The sequence below is a fragment of the Rana temporaria genome, chromosome 2 (assembly GCF_905171775.1).
Source record: "Rana temporaria chromosome 2, aRanTem1.1, whole genome shotgun sequence".
NCBI lineage: Eukaryota > Metazoa > Chordata > Amphibia > Anura > Ranidae > Rana > Rana temporaria.
In genome coordinates this window covers 466,547,185-466,567,723 of record NC_053490.1, presented here as the reverse complement: position 1 = coordinate 466,567,723, position 20,539 = coordinate 466,547,185, and the positions used below count along the sequence as shown (strand labels likewise).

Here is a 20,539-nt window from a genome sequence, read left to right as displayed (position 1 = left end):
TCCCTAATATGGTTATACATATCTATATATAAGATAAAATTAACAAATGTGGTCTAACTTTGATGGGAAACAGACTAGTACTAATCCCATCTTGAAAGAGCAAATATCTCTACATAAATCTATTTTTCTTACAGACATACCGATGTCCCTGAGTGTTTATCTGTGATACTACTACCAATCAGCGGTACCACTCCAATCTGGGCTCTGATAAATGCTTTTCCAGTCACGCAAACTTACTCTGTGCTCAAAGACATCATAACAGAGTTGAATATTAATTTAGATCTCTGACTTCCCAAGGCTTTCCTTGTGATATCTTAGCCGTCTTCCATCATTTGGCTTTGTATCAGGAGGTACACTCAGTGCTCTTCTTGATCGGTATGTCTTTTCTCGGACTTGGCCTCAACGAGGCTCCTTTTTTCCATGTCTCTGATTATGATTTTAATGTGTAATTTTTTTGTCCTACAGAATATGTTATGATAGTAATACTCTGCATGGAATGCCCCTGATGAAAGGACTCTTTATCGGTCCTGAAATGCGTTGGGCTCAACATTCAAGGAACCAGATATATACGATCTAATCTTGCATTTTGTTTTTATGTATTTGATACATGGTGATGTATGGGCTAGAATTTTTATATTGATAACATTTCTACTTTTTCATATTCTGTCTTTGATCAGTTGCCTTAAAAGTCTCAAGTACCTGTAATGGGGGGGGGGGGGGGTACTCTTTCTATATAATTTAATTGTGTTAAAGGTTAGTGGCAACATTTAAAATTGCTTGGTTACTCAGGCCTGATATATTTTACTTTGCACAATCTAAAATCTCTTTGTGTCTCCAATGGCTCTGCCCACTTCCTCTACAAATACTTACTCTTAAAGTGACACTAAACTCTGGTTTAACAGATTTCCGGCCAGCGGCCGTCATTATACTGCAGCAGGTAGGCTCGTTCCTGCGGACGTTGCATCTGTATGTCGGTCCCTTTAGGCAGGATAGCGGGCGCGTGACTGCACAGCAAGGGTGCTGATGCTCGTGACCGCGATGACTGCCGGCCACGAGCGATCGCAGGCACGAGAGGAAGAACAGTAAACACACACATGCCTGTTCTGAGAGGAGAGATGACAGATCATGAGTTCCTACAATCTGGGAACCACGATCTGTCATCTCCTATAGTGAGTCCCATTTCTCTACAGTTAGAACACACTATAGGGAACACAGTTAACCCCATTCCCTGCCTAATCGCTGTATAAATGCCAATGGTGTCAAAAGTGTCCTATATGTCCATATGTCCACCATACTGTCGCAGTCCCAATAAAAATCGCAGATGGCCGCCATTACTAGTAAAAAAATTATAAAAATTTCATAAATCTATTCCCTATTTTGTAGACGCTATAACTTTTGCGCAAGCCAATCAATATATGCTTTTTGCAATTTTTATTACCAAAAATATGTAGAAGAATACATATCGGCCTAAACTGAGAATTTTTTTTGAAAATTTGAGAAAATATTGTGTTTTTTTCAAAATTTAGGTGATCAAATACCACCAAAAGAAAGCTCTATTTGTTGGAAAAAAAGGACGTCAATTTTGTTTGGGTACAACGTCGCATAACCGTGCAATTGTAAGTTAAAGCGACGCAGTGCCGAATCACAAAAAATGCTCTGGTCTTTGAGCAGCCAATTCTTCCGGGGCTGAAGTGCTTAAAACAAAAAATAAAACTTCTATTCAAGTATGTTTTCTTAAAGCCTAGCTTCATTTTTAATGCACCTAAAAATAGTAAATTTGGGCCAAGCTGGCCCAAACAAGCCATGTAATGCACAGGTTCACTTCATGGGCATGCTGTATTAACTGTATGTAGCCTAAACTACATATAGCATACAGGGCTGTGTTCTGGCAGTAAGACGGGGACTTCCCATCTCGCTCCTGGAACAGAGTGCAGAGTGCTGCTCTGGGAATTAGTCCCAGCCTTCCTAGGTATTGGGAAGCCTGGAGGGCAGACTTTTTGAAGATGATAACCCAGCTGAAAGTTTGACCTGTCCTTGGAATGTTAGACTATTGCTGAGACTTTCAGCAGCAGGTCATCTAAGTGTCCAAGACTTGGATGTCCAGAGGTTTCTTAACAGGACCAGAAGTGGAGCTAGGGACTTGAGGCTTGAAACACCCGTGTAAAAACTCTAATCCCTTCCTCCATATGCTATGATTCCTTCACAATAAAAGTTGTTTGATAAGATCCACCACCAAAAGAAATGCCTGCTTACCAGATCTCAATGACCCCCTATTACAGAGGATCAAAGACAGCCTTGAATTAAAGCAGCTCAGTCTGCTCCAGCCAAATCCAAATGATGATGGTTTAGGTCAGCACACTCACAGGCTCGATGGATTCCTGTAGGGGATATCATGCCAAAAAAACAACATAGATAGATCCCATAGTGTAAAACCGTATTGGATTTATTTAAAAAGGAGTAAAAACACACTTACTACAAGTCAATAGACAAACAGCCTTAAACCTGCAGTGCCGGCCGGTCGCCTGCAAGTAAACCCGTTCCTGTTAATAGGTGAAATGGGGAGTGACGTCTCTGTGTCGTTCCGCCCAACTTGATGTAAGTGTGTTTTTACTCCTTTTTAAATAAATCCAATACTGTTTTACACTATGGGAGCTATCCATGTTGTTTTTTTGGCATGATATCCGCTACTGGAATCCATCAAGCCTGTGAGTGTGCTGACCTGAACCATCGTCATTTGGATTTGGCTGGAGCAGACTGAGCTGCTTTAATTCAAGGCTGTCTTTGATCTTCTGTAATGTAATGAGATCTTGTAAGCAGGCATTTCTTTCGGTGGTGGATCTTATCAAACAACTTTTATTGTGAAGGAATCACAGCATATGGAGGAAGGGATTAGAGACTGTTTTTACACGGGTGTTTCAAGCCTCAAGTGTATTTCACCATCTCTTCACAGACTTTATTTTATCTATTTGTGTTTCTTCTGGACTTATTTGGTTTACACAATACCAATTTATTTCATGAAAGATTACACTGTTGATTTCAACGATTATATCCATTTTTGTGTTTTTACACATTTATGTGCACCAAGTGGGAATAATCATTATTTTTGCCAAAATTTTGTGCAGACATATTATAGTTAGCGCAACCTATATTTTTATCACCTTAGTCCATATCAGTGCCTGACCTTACAGATGCGTTTTTAGAAAAATGGCCAAACATTCACATAGACACACTCCTAAACCTTGTGGACAGCCTTCCTAGAAGAGTTGAAGCTGTTATAGCTGTAAAGGGTGGGCCAACTCAATATTGAACCCTACTAAGACTGGGATTTAATTAAAGTTTGTGTACGTGTAAAGGCAGGCGTCCCAATACTTTTGGCTCGGACAGCATAGGAATTGGATATGGACAGGAGAGGGGGCTCTTTTAAGAGCCAATCCCATTGTGTGTTAGTCCCTGCAGCTTCTGAAAGCCAGCTTCTCATGCTCTCCATCCTGTCAACTTTCAGCTGTTGCAGGGAGAGGCACACAACAGGATCGGTTCTTATAGTTGCCTCCCCGGAGACCTTCGTAATGGAGAGAGGGGCAAGGGGTTGGTAAATACGTAATTTTTCAGCCCCTTCCTTTTCTAAACCCAGTGAGTGAGCAGTTTGTGTGACTGGAGCCGCCTGTTACTCTAAAAGGGCGTATCAACTGTACAAACACAGCTGCAGGTCCTAATTTGACAGGTGTGGGTGAGTGACCCCAATGCCACACAATCCATACACGTGCATCCACACTCCTGCAAATTAGGATCTGTGGCTGTGTCTGTACAGTTGCTGCGTCCCCATAGTGTTACATAGGCTACCTGCACACAACTCCAGCCACATAAAGAAAAACTGCCGGATTCACACTGTATAGGGCACAGCACCTGTAAATGAACCCCAAGACCTAATTTACACACAGAGCTTTATTTATTACTCAATACAGATTTATCTTTTAGATGTGTGTTTGAGCTTTGGGATGCACACTATAATGCAATTGGCTGTGCACACCTATGAGAACAACCTATCTGGAAACTGCTAGTGAACCCTGAGACAATAAGCAGTTGGATCTTGTAACGAGACCCTTGCTCGCTCGCTTCCGCTCTCCCGACACTCCTCTGCTACTAGTGAGTGTGCTTGCAGATCGCAACGTCTGATGTTTCGGTCATCCAAGGCTCCGGGATCCGAACTACAGCTATGTGCTGTTCGGAATCCATTAGAACAAACACCAGGCAGGCTGTATGTAAGTTCAAACAGGAAGACCTTTATTGGAAATACACAACACACTTTTAAACAGGATTTGGAACATCCCGCCCCCAACAATCGCTTTCCTATTGGTCAATTGTAAAGTACATGTAGTCCTCCTTCAGGTCCCCCTTAGCCATGCAAATGAGGACTTGAAAATGAGTCAGCAGGGATTGGTCCGATAGCTTGAATGGAGGGACTGTTATGTGTAATGAGACAGAATCCCCAGGGGGCAATCAATATACACAATAGCCAGACACAGAACAATGGAGCCGTCTGGAGCCATAAAACAGGGAAGAAGACCCCCCACTGTGTAACAGCTTTCAAGGAGGAACACTTCTGCATTCCAAGGTCCATGACAGATCTTAATAAAGTAAAAAACAAAAATAAAATAAATTGGTTTGGAAAACCTTCTCCAGGAAATGGTCCAATGTTTAAGGACACTAGCTGAAAAACTGAAGTCCCAAGGAGTGAGAGGGGTTTTATAAAAGGGTGCAATTGGGGCTTTCCCAGCAAAGCTTGTGCCAGGATTCAATCATCTGAAGGCAGTGGCATATAACCCATGGTTTGGACTACAAATCTTGCACCCTGTACAGTACGAGAAAAATATTTAATTGTAGATTGTTAGACACAATGTGTAAAAGTCCAAAAGGGGGAGTACCTACACAAAGTATTCCTTGAGACACTAAAACATTATAAGGTGTGATTTACTGCTCATTTTCCTTACCAAAAACAAAATAAATAAATGAATAAATAGAAAGCAGATTTAAAAAAAACCCGGAGAAAACGGTTCCAATACATGCCTTAACCATTAAAGGTTATTGGGCATTTGCAACAGATTAAAGGCCTCTTTGGCATGTGAAAGATTAAGGCTGCTCAGGAAAAAAAAGAAAAACGATATACCAGAGACTACATCTGTTTAGATTTTAATCTATCCCTGTCTACTAAATGTATGCCGTTTCAACATTATTTGCTTAGAGAATATAGCCCTTGGGACATCAGAGGGTTTCATTTATCACTGGTGCACACTAAGATGCACAAGACAAACTCTGAATGCAATGCAAAATCAATCTAGTTATTCTGTGTCCCCTAGAAGGCTTCTTCCTGAAGATCTAGACATTAAAGATGTGGTTATATAATTGCTTTTAGCAAAATGTTTAATAAACATTTTCCTCTGAACATGGTGTGCATGGTTTCCCAGCTGTAACTCGCAATGTTTAAATGAAAGTGATGTTCAAAAGATGCCAGGAGACCTGTTTTATTAATATGTTTGATACATTTTTAGAATAATTTTCACTTCACCGGGTAGAGGTGAAATGAAAAAAACACAATAAATATGATTATATTTTAGGGTATATGTGACAAAAGATGTATGTTGTTTTGGCAAAAGTGCAATACAAAAAGTTAAATGGTTCGTTAAGAAATATTTAAAGCTTGTACAGGTAAATAAGACTTATATTTCTTGGTTTCTCTAGTGTATTTCTGTATTTGTGTTCCCAGCTCTGCCTGCCACCTATACGAGGGATTCCACTCTCCCTACTGAAACTAAAAATTTTAGATGGTGACCAAGATGAGTTCATCTTCTTTTCACTGCCCAGTCACAGAACAGAAATGCAGCTCATAGTAGAAGGGTTTTAGCAACAGAGACATTGCTGCCGATTAAGAAAGCAGTAGGCAAGCCTAGGTGCGGCCAGGTGCTATTTGAAAAGCTACAGGCTTGTAAATTGGCAGTGACAAAAAATGTTTTCATACTACTGTAGTACAAGTAGGCACAGTCTTCATGACCGTGTCAATTAAGGAGCAGTGCAGCATAGTTGCCACACCTTCATATGAAGCTGGATTAAGTGGGCCTAGCAGGTCCAATAAGTATTTTTAGGACTTTGCAGGGGGAATAAATGACTATAAATGCAGATAACCTGTGCTTATAATTAAATGCTGCAACACATTTTAAATGGAGAGCCACAATGCTACTTTAAATCATTCAATGAAAAATCACAGCCAAGTAAGTGTAAAATACATTTTACTGGTACAATATTAAACCGATAGATCAACCAAATTATTCGTAATTACACAAAAATGTAAGCATTGACATTTGATTATTTTGCTATTCTACATATAAGTGAATCTGAGTTCATCTGAAGCTGCGCCACACACAGTGCACTGCGCCTGTACAGCTCACTGTTAGTAGTTAGATGATCCCCCAGCTTGATCTGCTTCTTCTTCATCTCCAGGTCTTCTCTGCACTTTTGTGCTTGTTCTTTCCTGTCAGACGATTCCATTGTGTGTGTGATATTATTGTCTGTGGAGCACCTCAAGGTCAATTCACTTTCAACTTCAGCTTCTGCAGCAGACACCAGGTTTCTGTGGGCGAGCAGCTCCTCCTCCAGAGAGCACGCCAAGTCTCTTGCAAGATTATTCTTACTGCCCGGTCTTATTACATTTACCACACATGTTGGAGGAAGAAGGCATTTGAGACTGTGTAGGCACTGGAGAATAACAATATCATTTCTAAAAACAGAAAAAAAAAAAAAAAAAACATATGAGCACCAACATTACATGTGAAATGAAAAAAAAAATCAACATCCCCAGCTTTTAAAGCTGTACTATGGGCACAACACTTTTATATCTTGATTTAATATTCCTTACTTACCCATGCAGCAAGCACTTATTAGTTTTTTTTTATCTTAAAAAACATAAAATCATTTTTATGCTGCTGCTGTACTTCCAGACTCATAGCTGATCACAGTACCACAGTCCAGGGCTGTGGAGTCGGAGGAAATTATGGGTACCTAGAGTCGGAGTCAGAGGAAATTTTGGGTACCTGGAGTCGGAGTCAGCAAACAATGCACCGACTCCAACTCCGACTCCTACTAAATTTAGATTGTCGGAACATTTAGGAGTCGAAACATTTATCTACCGACTCCACAGCCCTCCGCCCCCCAATTGTATATTAACGTTCCCCAGCACGCTGCTCTGTGTTAAAAAGACATTAGTGAAGTGACAGCGAGCAGGATGCACAGATGGGTACTGCTGTTAGACTGGGCTGTATCTTTAACAAATGGGAGCTAATCAGTGTGGTTCCCAGTCATATGATCAATATGACAGCTATGACATATGAACACCTCACAGGATTCAAAGGCCACTGAAGTATGGATATGACAGAACATCTGTGTTTAATATTGTAATAGTCACCCACAAGTACAGGATTAAAAAAATATACATATACAGTATATCTTTTTTTTTTGTATTAAAGTGATTGTAAAGTCAGAAGGTTTTTTATCCTAATGCATTCTATGCATTAAGATAAAAAGCCTTCTGTGTCCAGCAGCCCCCCTCGGCCCCCCTAATACTTACTGGAGCCCCATCTCTATCCACTAGTGTCTCAGTTGTCCGAGATTCTCCCACTTGATTGGCTGAGACACAGCAGCGGGGTCATTGACACCCACTGCTGTCAAAGTCAGTTAGCCAATCAGGAGAGGGAGGGGCGGGGCTGAACCGTAGCTCTGTGTCTGAATGGACACACAGAGCTGCAGCTCGGCTTGGGTGTCCCTGTAGCAAACTGCTTGCTGTGGGGGCACGCAACAGGAGGGATTGGCAAGGAGTGCTGTATCGGCACCCGGGAAGAGGAAGATCTGGGCCACTCTGTGCAAATCCACTGCACAGAGCAGGCGAGTATAACATGTTTGTTATTTTTATAGGGGGGGGGGGGGAGGAAACAAGACTTTACAATCTCTTTAAGTAAAAGCCTTAAAATGTGCTTAAAAACACCCTAAACATTTTTTAAGGAGACGAGTCAGAGTGTTTGTAGTCAAGTTAACCGACAACTGCTCACACTACTAAATTGAGTCTAGGATCTAATGCCGCGTACACATGATTGGTCAATCCGATGAGAACAGTCTGATGGTCCGTTTTCATCAGACCAAACCAATCGTGTGTAGGCCCCATCGGGTATTTATCCAGCGGTCAGTAAGGCACAGGGATGATTATAGTCTTCCCAATCAGACTTTCTCCAGCAGGTGAATGGAAAGGGAACGGCCGGATTTTGCCTGGAACGTCATCACGCTCACGAGGAGATACACACACACGGAGACCAGCTGACAGGACTGGATCGGATCAAAACGCCACTTTCTGTCTATCCCATGCTGTTTTAATACATCTTAACTGTAAGTGCAACCCAACCTTTATTAAACCCGCGATCTTTGCAGTACTTCACTATGGAGTGTTTTTGTTCATTTTTCCAATATATATGAGCCATATTATTCCATGTGTTGGGGACTGTTGCTGAGGATCTGCCCTTTCCATTCACCTGCCGGAGAAAGTCTGATTGGGAAGACTATAATCATCCCTGTGCCTTAACTGACCGCTGATATAGCGGTCAGTGGATTCGGTAAGGAGACTACATCTCACTACCTGGGTGTCCCTTTTTGGTGGAAGAAGATTTTTTCAGTGCACCTCCCTTCTTTTTTCAAATTATTAACCACTTCACTACTTGGGACTTTTACATTGATAAAATATTGGTTTCAAACCTTTATTTTATATCATCTTATTCACATTCTTTTGAATTTGTCACCATTTTTCACTTATTTGGTTATTATCACTCAATATTTTTTGCGCTGTACCTTTTTTGTATTTTATGTCTTTTTTACTTTGGGTATCTTGAGTAATAGGTACTGGCGGCTTCTTTAATTAGGTTAATATATATTTATTTACGTGTTAGAGCAGTGTTTTTTCCCTAGGGAAAGAATCTCTTATATACCCATTTAGCATTATTGCCTGTTTAAAAACCCAGCACAGTGTAACCACAATTTAAAAACCCCTCAAACGCCTAGGCAAACTTCTCCATTTCAAATGTTTTATTGAATACAGATAAATCAAATTATTTTGATTACTTCAAGTAGTTTTATTGAATTTAGAAGCAGGTAAGGAGCTCTGCATGACATCCACCGGTGATTATTCAGCGTGGCAGGTATCGCAGACAAGTTTTTCGTGCAAACTACAAAGATCTTTTTATTTACCATAAATTTTCTCTGAAGTTTACCTTTCTCTTCTAGGAATAGTATGGAGTAAACAAACAGCTCAGACTAATGCAAATTCTTAAGAGGCATTTTGCTATTTCTGCAAGTTTATGCTGTCAAGCAAAACTTTAAAAAGGGCCACTTAATCCATAAACACAAACCCTTTAAAAAACCATAACACAATAAAATGTGCATTTATAATTTTTTGGGAACATATTAATTAAGATTGCAGCTGTTCACAATGACATCTTCTAAGCTAGAAGGTTGTTATGTCTTAAACGCTAAGATTGCCTTTTACAAAAAAAATAATAAATGCAAATCTTTTTTCAAAAAATGTGCATTTATTATTTTCTGCAGCTTGTAAAACATTGCACCAATGAACAGCAGATCGCAGGTGCAATGCCTGGATCCTGCAGACCCTCAGTACACTGTCTGCTAATACCTCCCATACAGGCAGTTACTGAATAGGAGGAGGAATCGAAGAACTACAAGAGCGCTCACCAGCGCCCATGCAGTTCATTGAGAACTACAAGCTGTAGGCCACAAAGAAAAGGCTCTCTACAAGCTTTCAGACAGACCCTGAAAGTTCTGACCACATTCGGGCAATTTCCTTGTAATGTTTTTAGGATAGGACAGAGGGAAGGAAGGACAATGCTCTCATTGAGGTGGAAAGTGGAAATTTGGGCAAATAGGAAGGTTTTGAACTCAAAATCCATTTTTCATTGTGCAAAACAATCTTTACAAGACAGAGCTGCTGACTCAGAAACACACCAGACTGAAGTAATGGCGACCAAGAAGGCAACCTTAAAGGTGAGGTAATTTGAACAAATTTTCCTAATTGGTTCAAAGGGGAGTCTCTGAAAAAGTACAGAACACCAGGCTGAGATCCCAAGAGGACACAGGTGATTGAATTGGGAGAATTATATGAGCAAATCCCTGTAGAAAAGTTCATGATAAGGAAAATCAGGGTAAGAAGCTTGGTCAATCCCTTAGAATTATGCCATGTACACACGACCGTTTTTTGGGTTGTAAAAAATGAAATTTTTAATGGTCTAGAAAAAACGAATTTTTTTTCAACCCGATCGTTAAAACGTCCTTGCCTACACACGACCGTGAAAAAAAATGCTCTAGCAAAGCGTGGTGACGAACAACACGTACGATGGCACTATAAAGGGGAGGTTCCATTAAGATGGTGCCACCCTTTGGGCTGTTTTTGCTGATTTTGTGTTAGTAAAAGATGATTTGCGCTTTTCAGTCTGTTACAGCGTGATGAATGTGCTTACTCCATTACGAACGCTAGTTTTACCAGAATGAGCGCTCCCGTTTCATAACTTGCTTCTGAGCATGCGCTTTTTTTTCACGTCGTTAAAGCCCACACACGACCATTTTTTACAACAACGTTAAAAACGTCGTGAAAAATTAGAGCATGTTCGAAATTTTTAATGCCCATTTTTTACATCGTGAAAAGTGCTCTGGAGCCCACACATGATCGTTTTTATTGACATAAAAAAAAAAAACATAATTTTTTACAACCCGAAAAACATTTGTGTGTATGCGGCATAAGCCTCTTGTCTTTGCACCGTGCAAAGAAAGCCTTTGCTGTGCGATTGTGAGTCTTGCAGGAGGTGGGTTTTCTTTCTTTGAGCAAAGGGATTAACAAAGTGTGAGTCAGAGATAACCCTATCATTTAGAACTTCAGTTTCAACAGCCATGCTGGAAAAACCAGTGATTCACTGTAGAAGCAGGATGGATAATTGGGGCTTTGGCCAGTAAGTCTGGCCTGTTTGGAAGAAGCTCCAGAGTCCTTTCCGCTAGCCTATCTTGCACAGCAGTTGAGGGAGGATCCTAATCAGAGGGAATGCATAAACCAGTTAAAATGTAGTCAACAAAGTAATCACCAGAGCATCTACTGTGAAGGCTAGATGATCCCTGACCTTGGCTAAATTTGTTTACCTCAGATCTCATATTTACACAAAAATGCAATAAAAACAAATGGCCCTTTAAGAGCTATGGGCGGAAGTGAAGTTTTGACGCCGCTTCCGCCCTGCAATGGTATGGAGACGGGTGGAGGCCATCTTCCCTCACTCGTCTCCATACCAAGCAGGAGAAAGGACCCGATCGGCACCCCCTACCAATGGCTCCGGTAAGCGGTGGAGGGCACGGGAGAGCGGCAGGAGGGGGGGCACCTCTCCCGCCACCGATAAAAGTGATCTTGCTGCAAATCCACAGCAGAGGCCACTTTTATCGGAAACCGGACTGCCCGCTGAAGAAGAGGATACTGGGGTTATGGTAGCTAGCTGCTGCCATAATAAAGATATCCTTCTTCAAAGTGCCGACGTATATCGGCATGCATCGGTCTGGAAGTGGTTAATATAGATGAAAATCAATTAAGTCAACTAAATTGATATTCTAGATAATCAGGCCACATGTGACTCAGAACAGGTTTACACTGTAGACATTATAAATTGTCTATGAAAGCATTCACGTCATCATATATTCATATACTATATTCAGCCCATAAGGGACATAAGTCTTGATCTTGTGAATCCAGGACAATTTAATTTAGATATTTCCCTCACTACTGAGCTACCCCTTCAGTGGGGACTCAATTTATCAATGCCCAAAAAAATGGTCTTGGAGGGGGTGAAGCAAATAGTGTTTGGACACCGAGTGATTTTTAAATCCAGTTTTGATATTGGTGATATGCTTGTTAAGATGAACCTGTAGGTGGTGTCTAGTCCTCCCTACATATTGAAGGCCACAGGGGCACTGCAATAAGTAGATCCCCACTGTGGAGCTAGTAATAAACGGTTTAATCGCATATTGTATCAGTGTACTTGTGGAAATAAAGCTGGTGGTTCTTCTACGAGTACAACCACTCAGATAACACACCTTACACTGATAAAACCAAGTTTATTGATGGAAAAAAAACAGATTTTATTAGTGGGCGAATTCAGAATATTAGGGGCCACTCCTTATTGAAGGAGCCCCTTTAAAAATCACCTGTAGTCTAGCAGGCAACATTGCCTTCAAACCTCCATCGTATTCACGATATGCCAATGTCCAGAAATTATCTGCTTAATGCTCCTATGTTGTAAAGAATAAGTGGTCACAAAGGGAGCCATTGTGGAAAAAGATCTATCTATGCAAGATGGCCTATCAGGAAGTAGGTCATCCCTATTCATGGCCTTTACAGATTCCAATATATTAAACACTAACTAGTATAGCCCTTTTCCAAAAATGTCTAAGTCTCCTTCAGACAAAGCAAGCTTTAAAGGTTGTAAACCCTTACAGACCACTTTTTGCTACAGGTAAGCCTATAAAAAAGCCTTACCTGTAGCTACTCAGGATATCTCCTAAACCTGCACGGTTTAGGAGATATCCCCTGTCCCTTGCATGTGCCGATGTCATCTGAAGCAAAGGTGCGTATGTGCTTTAGCGAGCGTGCCGTTACCGTTGGCTTCTGCGCGCATACCCGGAAGTAACCCACGGGAGTAATGTTGCCGGCTGGTGCTATGTATGGGCACTGCAGCAAGGGCTGCGATCTCAGGTGAGTATTGCTATGCATACTAGCTTTGTCTTGCAGGTGTTAGTTTTAAAAAAAAAATCAAAGTGGGTTTACAACCACTTTAACAACCAAGGCAAAATTGATACCCCAGTTTTTTCTGAAACTTACCTCTTTGTACAAAAAGGCAACTTACATACAGTTTTGTAGACATAATTATGTTAAAAATACCTATAGAATATAGTCAGCTTTCCTTCACAAGGGTTCTTTGCACTCCAAGAAAAGAGAGTTCCATATAGGGATCCAGGTCTTGTGCACATTATAAGTTCAGGCATGAGATTAAGTGGCTCTGCATACATGTGGTTCTGCAGCCAGACTCTTAGTGATGTCAATGTGCAGTCAGGAGACACAATGTGCAGCACACACCTCTGGAAAACTGACAGAAGCGCAAAAACATCTTCCAGACTCTTCAATTCTACATAAAAAAAAAAAAAAAAAAAATGTCTCAGAATAAACCTTGTTATGCGTTTTCTTCCTGTATTTCTTTGTGGTATAACCAGTCAGGCCAAGCTTTTTGTGGATTTTTGATGGAAGACATGATATGTAATAATATTATCTGTTTTAAGAATGTGATAGTTTACCAAGGGTTTGTTTGCACTTTCATTGATTAGCAACACACTTTAACTACTTGCCGACCAGCCGCCGGCGGCAGGTCGGCTTCCCTGCGTTAAGAGCATGTAGCTCTACGTCACCTCGCGAAGCGGCCACTAGGGGTGCGTGCCCCCCGCTCGTCCCTGATCCCGACGCGTGTGCCCGGCGGGTGCGATTACCGCCGGGCCCCCTCGATCGCTCGTTACAGAGCAATAGGAGGACCACAGCTCCCGGTCCTGTCAGGGGGAGAAATACCTGACCATCTGTTCATACAATGCATGAACATTGCAGTGGGCAAATCGGACACCTGACACTTTTTTGGGGACAAGTGACACTATTACAGTGATCAGAGCTAAAAATATGCACTGTTACTATACTAATGACACTGGCAGGGAAAAGGTTATCAGGGGAGATCAAAGAGTTAAATGTGTCCCTAGGGGGTGCTTCCTAAATGTGTGGGGGTCGTTTTGACTGGGGGAAGGCAGAGATGTGTGTTCCTGCTTAGCAGGAACACAAGATCGCCATTCTGACAGGGGAGAAAATGGCAATCTGCCTTGTTTACATTCTGCCTCTCTCGGGAACGATGATTGGCTCCCCGTCTGTCCAATTAGTGTGTGATTGTGCCGCCCTCTAGTGGCTGTTGCACAGAATGACATACAGGTACACGATTTCACGCAATAAAGCCAACCTGCCACCACAATACATGTACGTTAGGAGGTTAGCAAGTGGTTAATTTTGACCACTGCACTCGCAATTAACGTACTATCTGACTTCTACTGAACTGCCTTATGTTCCTTGGCAAATGGACATCAAAGTTCTAACTGACCCATTTCTTTTATAACTGACACATATCTTCGATGGCAATTAGGATAATGCAATTAACAATTGCAATTGTTTGTAGAAACTTTAAATTGGAACTTCTTTTTCATGTAGTGTTTAGGTTATTATATTTGCTTTGGAATATTTGAATTTAAATACAAATAGTGCTTGACATAATTCTTCTTTGACCATAATAACTTATCGTATGAAACACTGTAAACTAAAGTATCTTATAAAATGTTGTATTTCTACTTTATTATTTAAACACCGAGTTTTGGTTCAGATAAGTTCACTATCTGAAAACGTAAAAGTTTTTAGCACTTGCAGTTCAAACTTGTGAATAATAATAAAGAAAGCCTTTGTGTTTTGGCTGCATTGAATAATTCAGCAAAGGTTCTCTAGAATATTATAAATTTACCTTGACAGTGTTCAAATACATTTATTGTATGTTTTCCTTTTAAAACATCTTCAAGGCTTAAAGGAATTCTCCCACATGGCATGCTCAGCTTCTCACTTCTAAGTAAACAGTCAGGTTGATTTTTCCTTCTGGCATGCAGCAGCACGGCACAACTAGTGTTATTAAGTGCCAACACTGAAGACAGCTCGGTGACAGCAGTAACTGTGTGCTCCAAATCATTTTGATAGGATGGAGGGCCGGGTCTCTGCGAGCAATTCCCTGTAAGAATGTCCTTGCTATTGTAGTCAAGCCTTTGTTTCTTTGCTATTGGTTCTGGTTGGTACAGAGTACTGGAACCAGGGGAACAGCTGATGGCCAATTTTAGCACATTAGTCTGACACTTGGTAACTGGGGAGGGTAAAGCTATTTCTTGATCCATTATAAGAGATAAGCCAATGTCACTCAGTGATCTGTGAAAAGCAACAAAACAGTACCGTAAAAAAAACACATCATACAGTGCAGATAATACTGAAGAAAATCTGAAAAGTTAACAAGATTCACTTAGTCTCCAGAAGCTGTTTCTACCTGTAGATCAGCCAGACCATAAAATAAATGTTTTATTCAGTAATTTGGGGTGTGTTTTAAAAACGCAGGAAGAAAATAAAAATGACTGGTTTGCCCTCTGTTGTCTGGCAACAGGATAGAAAAAGAACTAAAATCTGATAGACAGCGAGGACATTTTTCTTTCTTACAAAGACGACGCAGGTAAACACCAAGATACAGCGGGATTATATGAACTTTGGGGGCAAACCCCACAATCTGCAATGAGCAAATGAGTTTTCTGTAAAAAAAGTGCTGGATTGTGGGCTGTGTCTCCTTGGCCTCAATGATGCATTCATATAGCATGTATTTTACAACAAATCTAGTGAAAAAACTCTGAGTAAGAAGTAAAGTTGCTTTAAAACAAACCCTCTGTGATGTCAATAAAGTTAGGTAAAAAAAAAAAAAAGTTAAATATGATGACTATACTCCTCAAAAATATTTAAAAGCCCCACACATACAAACATAAATACAAGTACTTGGTGGGCCTACATACAAATGATGGCTGAGCTACACACAATAGGTATTGCCTCGCCCACAAGAGTGAGGGCATGAATTCTAGGAACATCACTTATGGTTAAAGTAGAACTATAGACAACCCCCCCCCCCCCCCTATTTTGGATAGAACCAGGGAGGGATATAAACCCTGTAAGATGTTTTTATCCCGCCATATATGCCCTATTGGGAAGATTTACCTTATATTTCCTGTCTCAAGTGAGAGGAAATCCCATGCAAAATTAAAAGGCATTCCTTCGGGACCCCCAGGTCACCAGAACTAGTTTCCCCAATATTTTTCCTCTATTCCTTTTTTCGTTTCAATAGTTTTTATAAGTTTTAACAGTTTTAAACATAAATGACATGAACAAAAATACAAAGAAACATATCAGTGAAATGGGTCACATGGTGTAGAAACAGCTTATCCACACAATACTATGATGGTATACATAACAGATGAGAGATACTCTATCCAAAATGGCAAAACAAGTGTTGCCTATAGTTTTTCTTCAAGCACAAATTTCTGCTAAATTTATGGAGGACTAAGAGGATATAACCATGCCAGTGGTGCAGCAGAAAACATATAGCACGGTGATGAAGGTATAAAGTGATGAAGGTATGTGGTCACGGCAGTGAGCAAAGGAAGGATTGGGGGCAGGAACAAATAAATCCATCTGTTTATTTTTCAGAAATCCACAGAAATAAAATTAAGATTTCTTAATTACAACTAACACAAGCAAACCATTGCAGAAGAGTACTAATACCTACCTGCCAGGTATAGGTGATCATGTCAGTGTCCCTTGGGTCTACACCAACCCTATCATACTGGCAGCAGTGCGGCCGCTTTATGGGAGCGCCAGACCGGTTTGTCTTTGCGGCCCAATCCATCTCATAAGACTGGCGCTACACTCTTTTCATGCTGCCCCCCTGCAAAGTGCTGGCCTGGGCCTTGTTGGCCTAGGCCAAGATACAGCATTGCCGGCTGGTACTGGGTCCTCAAAGTCCGGGAGATCAGGCGCAAAAAGGTGACTCGAGTATAAGCCGAGGGGGCATTTTCAGCACAAAAAAATTTGCTGAAAAACTCAGCTTATACTCGAGTATATACAGTAATCATGTTTATTTTTTTCTCCTTAAAGCAGAAGATAAAAAAAAAAAAAAAATAGTGAATCTTTTGCTTTTATGGGTAGAGGAGAGATTTGGGGTCTTTTAAACCCCAGATCTCCATACGGAGGACTTGTCATGCTGTATTGTTATCGAAGGGGGTGTTTAAATTCCTTGCTATTGCAATAAAAGTAATCACATTGATTTTTATTTTTTAAAAGGGACAGTGTAAAGATTATAAAAATGTAATAAAGCGCCCCCATCCCTGCGTGCTCGGGAATGCATACATAGGTCACGCCCACATATGTTAACAGTGTTTGCACCAGACATGCAAGGTATCACAGCGAATGTCTGAGCAAGAGCAATAATTCTAGCACTAGACCACCTCTGTAACTCTAAACTGGTAACCTGTAGAAATGTTTAAAGTGTTGCCTATGGAGATTTTTAGGTACCGTAGTTTGGTGCCATTTCACGAGCGCACGCAATTTTAAAGCATGACATGTTCAATATCTGTTTTCTCTGTGTAACATGATTTTTCACATTATACAAATTGGGCTAAATTTAGTGTTTCTTTTTTAAAATTCATTAAAATCTTTTTCTAAAAAAAAATTACATTTGAAAAACCGTTGCGCAAAAAGTTATTCACTAGGGTCTCTGCTAAAAAAAAATAATATATATATATATATATATATATATATATATATATATATATATATATATATATATATATATATATATATTTGGGGGTTCTAAGTAATTGTCAAGCAAAAAATAAAAATTAGATCTTGTCAGCAACAAATGTCAGAAAAAGGCCCGGTCAGCAAGTGGTTAACAATACCTTTACTGAAAAGATGCACGAATACTTTGGTAACATTACTTACAAGTCGGCGCAATCTTTCACTTTTACACCAATCACCAGAAAGTCATCAACCACCCGATGCCAAACTTTCTCAACCACGTTTTCTGGATCTACAGAAGAAAAATGATTTCCAGAAGAAGGGTAATTGCTCTTTTCTGTATCATCCCACAGGGAAACCAAATTTTCCTTAAAAAGGAGAAAGCACAAAACATAGGATTTTCTGTGTATGTTAAAACTGACTTTGGATTTCTACCAAAATTAAAGCGGCATTAAACCCCAAAAGCAAAAATTATACCGCAGCCTACCAATTCTTAGATGTGATGGCTGCATTAGTTTTATTTTTTAGGCTTCCTTTCCTTTATTTTCACCTGGTGATTCAGCCAGTAAGTGTCGTTTTTCAAAAGAATAAGCTGTCCTGGAGATGCATCAGTTACATGGTTGAGACAAACCATTTACCACTGACAGGGGTGCCGACAATGGTCAGCTTTTATTTATGTAAAACCCCTATCCCAGGAACAAAACTGTTTGCTGTAATGGATTACAAAGTATGAGCTAGAGTTTGGCTTCAAGTTGTTAGTGTATCTAAATCTGCTAGAACTAATACTTCCCTCCCCACGAGTGACAATACTGCCCTGAGCTCCTCCATCCAGTGTGGGGACACTTTAATACAGAAAGTGTTTCCTGGCCAGATCACCGGGTAAAAACAGAGGGGGAAAAAGCCTACAAAAAAGAAAACTAATGCAACCATCACATCTAATGAATGGTAAGCTGTAATACATTACATTTTTGGAATTAAAGTGGTTGTAAACCCTCACATATACCCAGTAAAGTGAATAGCCTTAGGTGATACACAGAGATTAAACAAATCCTCCTACATAGGTTTAAGGCCTCGTACACACGACAGAGTTTCTCGGCAGAATTCAGCGAGAAACTCGGTCAGAGCCGGATTCTGCCGAGAAACTCTGTCGTCTGTACACTTTTGGCCCGATGGAGCCGCCGAGGAACTCGTCGAGAAAATAGAGAACATGTTCTCTATTTTCTTGTTGTTCTATGGGAGAAGGCGGCCCGCCGAGCTCCTCGGCGGCTTCATCCCTGAACTCGACGAGGAACTCGATGTGTTTGGCACGTCGAGTTCCTCTGTCGTGTGTACGAGGCCTTACTTGTTTATCTGCAGTCTTCTTTGCTCAAAATCTTCCTTCATCTGTCAGGAGCACAGATGAGGGGGCAGAGAGACTGCAGTTACAGTGTGTGAGAGCTGGTTGGAGGAAAGCAACACACCCTCCTTCAAACAGCAGAAGAATTGTGTTCTGAATAGGCAAGCTTCATTCTGAGCCCCCCCCCCCACACACACACAAATGTATCTCGTGTCAGGAAAACTTCTCAGAAGGTACTCATGCTGATAACAGAGGAATGAAGCACTGGAGAGAAATGACACTTATGCCGCGTACACATGATCGGAATTTCCGACAAGAAAAGTTTGATGTAAGCTTTTGGTCAGAAATTCTGACCGCGTGTAGGCCCCATCGGACATTTTCTGTCGGAATTTCCAACAGCAAAAATTTGAGAGCTGGTTCTCAAATTTTCCGACGGGAAAAGTTCTTGTTGGAAATTCCGATCATCTGTATGCAATTCCGAGGCACAACAATCCTAAGCATGATCGGAATCAATGACATGTTTCTCGGCTCGTCGTAGTGTTGTACTTTACCGCGTTCTTGACGTTCAGAATTTCCAACAACATTTGTGTGACTGTGTGTATGCAACACAAGTTTGAGCCAAAGTTCGTCGGAACAAAATCCACGGTTTTGTTGTCGGAAACTGCGATCGTGTGTACGCGGCATAAGGCTACTTTCAGAAAAACAGAAATGGAAGGCGCGCACACCTAGTGTACTACCAGAGATAATTTAATAAATATAATTTTTTTTTTAAAAGTGGGTACTCACAAAATGCAACTGACAAAAGGCTATAAACACAGTGCATTGACATGCACAGAACACAGGGTTCAACTAACGCGTTTCGGGGGTGCACCCCCCTCCTCAGAGCAGCCTAGATCATGTGTGAATGCAGCGTTAAACAGAACTATAGTACAACTACAGCTCCTCAATGTACTAGCTCTCATCTCACAAGATGCAGCTGATAAAATTGCTCACTTTGTTATATTTAAAACACAGATGCTGCAGTGGGAATCAGTTTCACATAAAAGAGCTCTTTACTGATCAACGGGTTGCAGCTTAGCTCATTGCTGTGCGCACCAAAGATTGGATATCATCATGAAGCCCAGAAACTGACAACCACCCAAGATGGCCTCTCTCAATGCATTACATCACAGCCACCCAAGCCACGTGAACCATGAAAACGCTTCTTGCATCTGCTACTCTTTAGTAGGCTTTAGTTCCAGTGCTGAGGACTGCTATACTGTTATTGCTTAACTGATTGAATTGTTCAGCACATGTATGCACAATCTGACTGAAATGGATGTCATGTCAAGTCCTTGATGTAAAGATCACAATCCCCCCCAAAAACTATTGTACATCTCCCAAGAGGCCTTTACCTACAACACAGTGTGTGAGTAGGCACTTGGATAGCAAGGTTGTTTTGTTGGGAAATAAATCAACTCAGCGGGTGTCGAGTACTCAATGTCCCCCACCACCCGCCAATCATCGGGGAGAGAGATAGAACTGCAAGCTATGTAAACAAGGCAGATTGCCGTTCTGACGGGGGGAAGGTTGAGTTTCTGTCCCTGCAAAGCAGGGAATAAATTCCATCTCTTCCCCTAGTAGAAGCACCTCATGCAGTATATTGAAACACTGGCTAAGCACACATTTAACCCTTTGATCGC

General features: G+C 40.9%; 1 protein-coding gene across 2 annotated transcripts in view; it reads right to left on the bottom strand.

Moving 5' to 3' along the window:
- Positions 1–6,264: 6,264 nt before the first annotated feature.
- Positions 6,265–20,539, bottom strand: part of FANCB (FA complementation group B) — a 63,834-nt gene continuing 49,559 nt past the window's right edge. For both annotated transcript variants that reach the window (XM_040338675.1, XM_040338676.1), the window contains exons 6-9: positions 17,726–17,889; positions 14,670–15,118; positions 13,013–13,256; positions 6,265–6,769 (exon numbers count right to left, since the gene is read on the bottom strand). In XM_040338675.1, the coding sequence (XP_040194609.1) occupies positions 6,358–6,769; positions 13,013–13,256; positions 14,670–15,118; positions 17,726–17,889 (1,269 nt within the window). In that variant the 3' untranslated portion in view covers positions 6,265–6,357. The remainder of the gene's footprint in view (positions 6,770–13,012; positions 13,257–14,669; positions 15,119–17,725; positions 17,890–20,539) is intronic.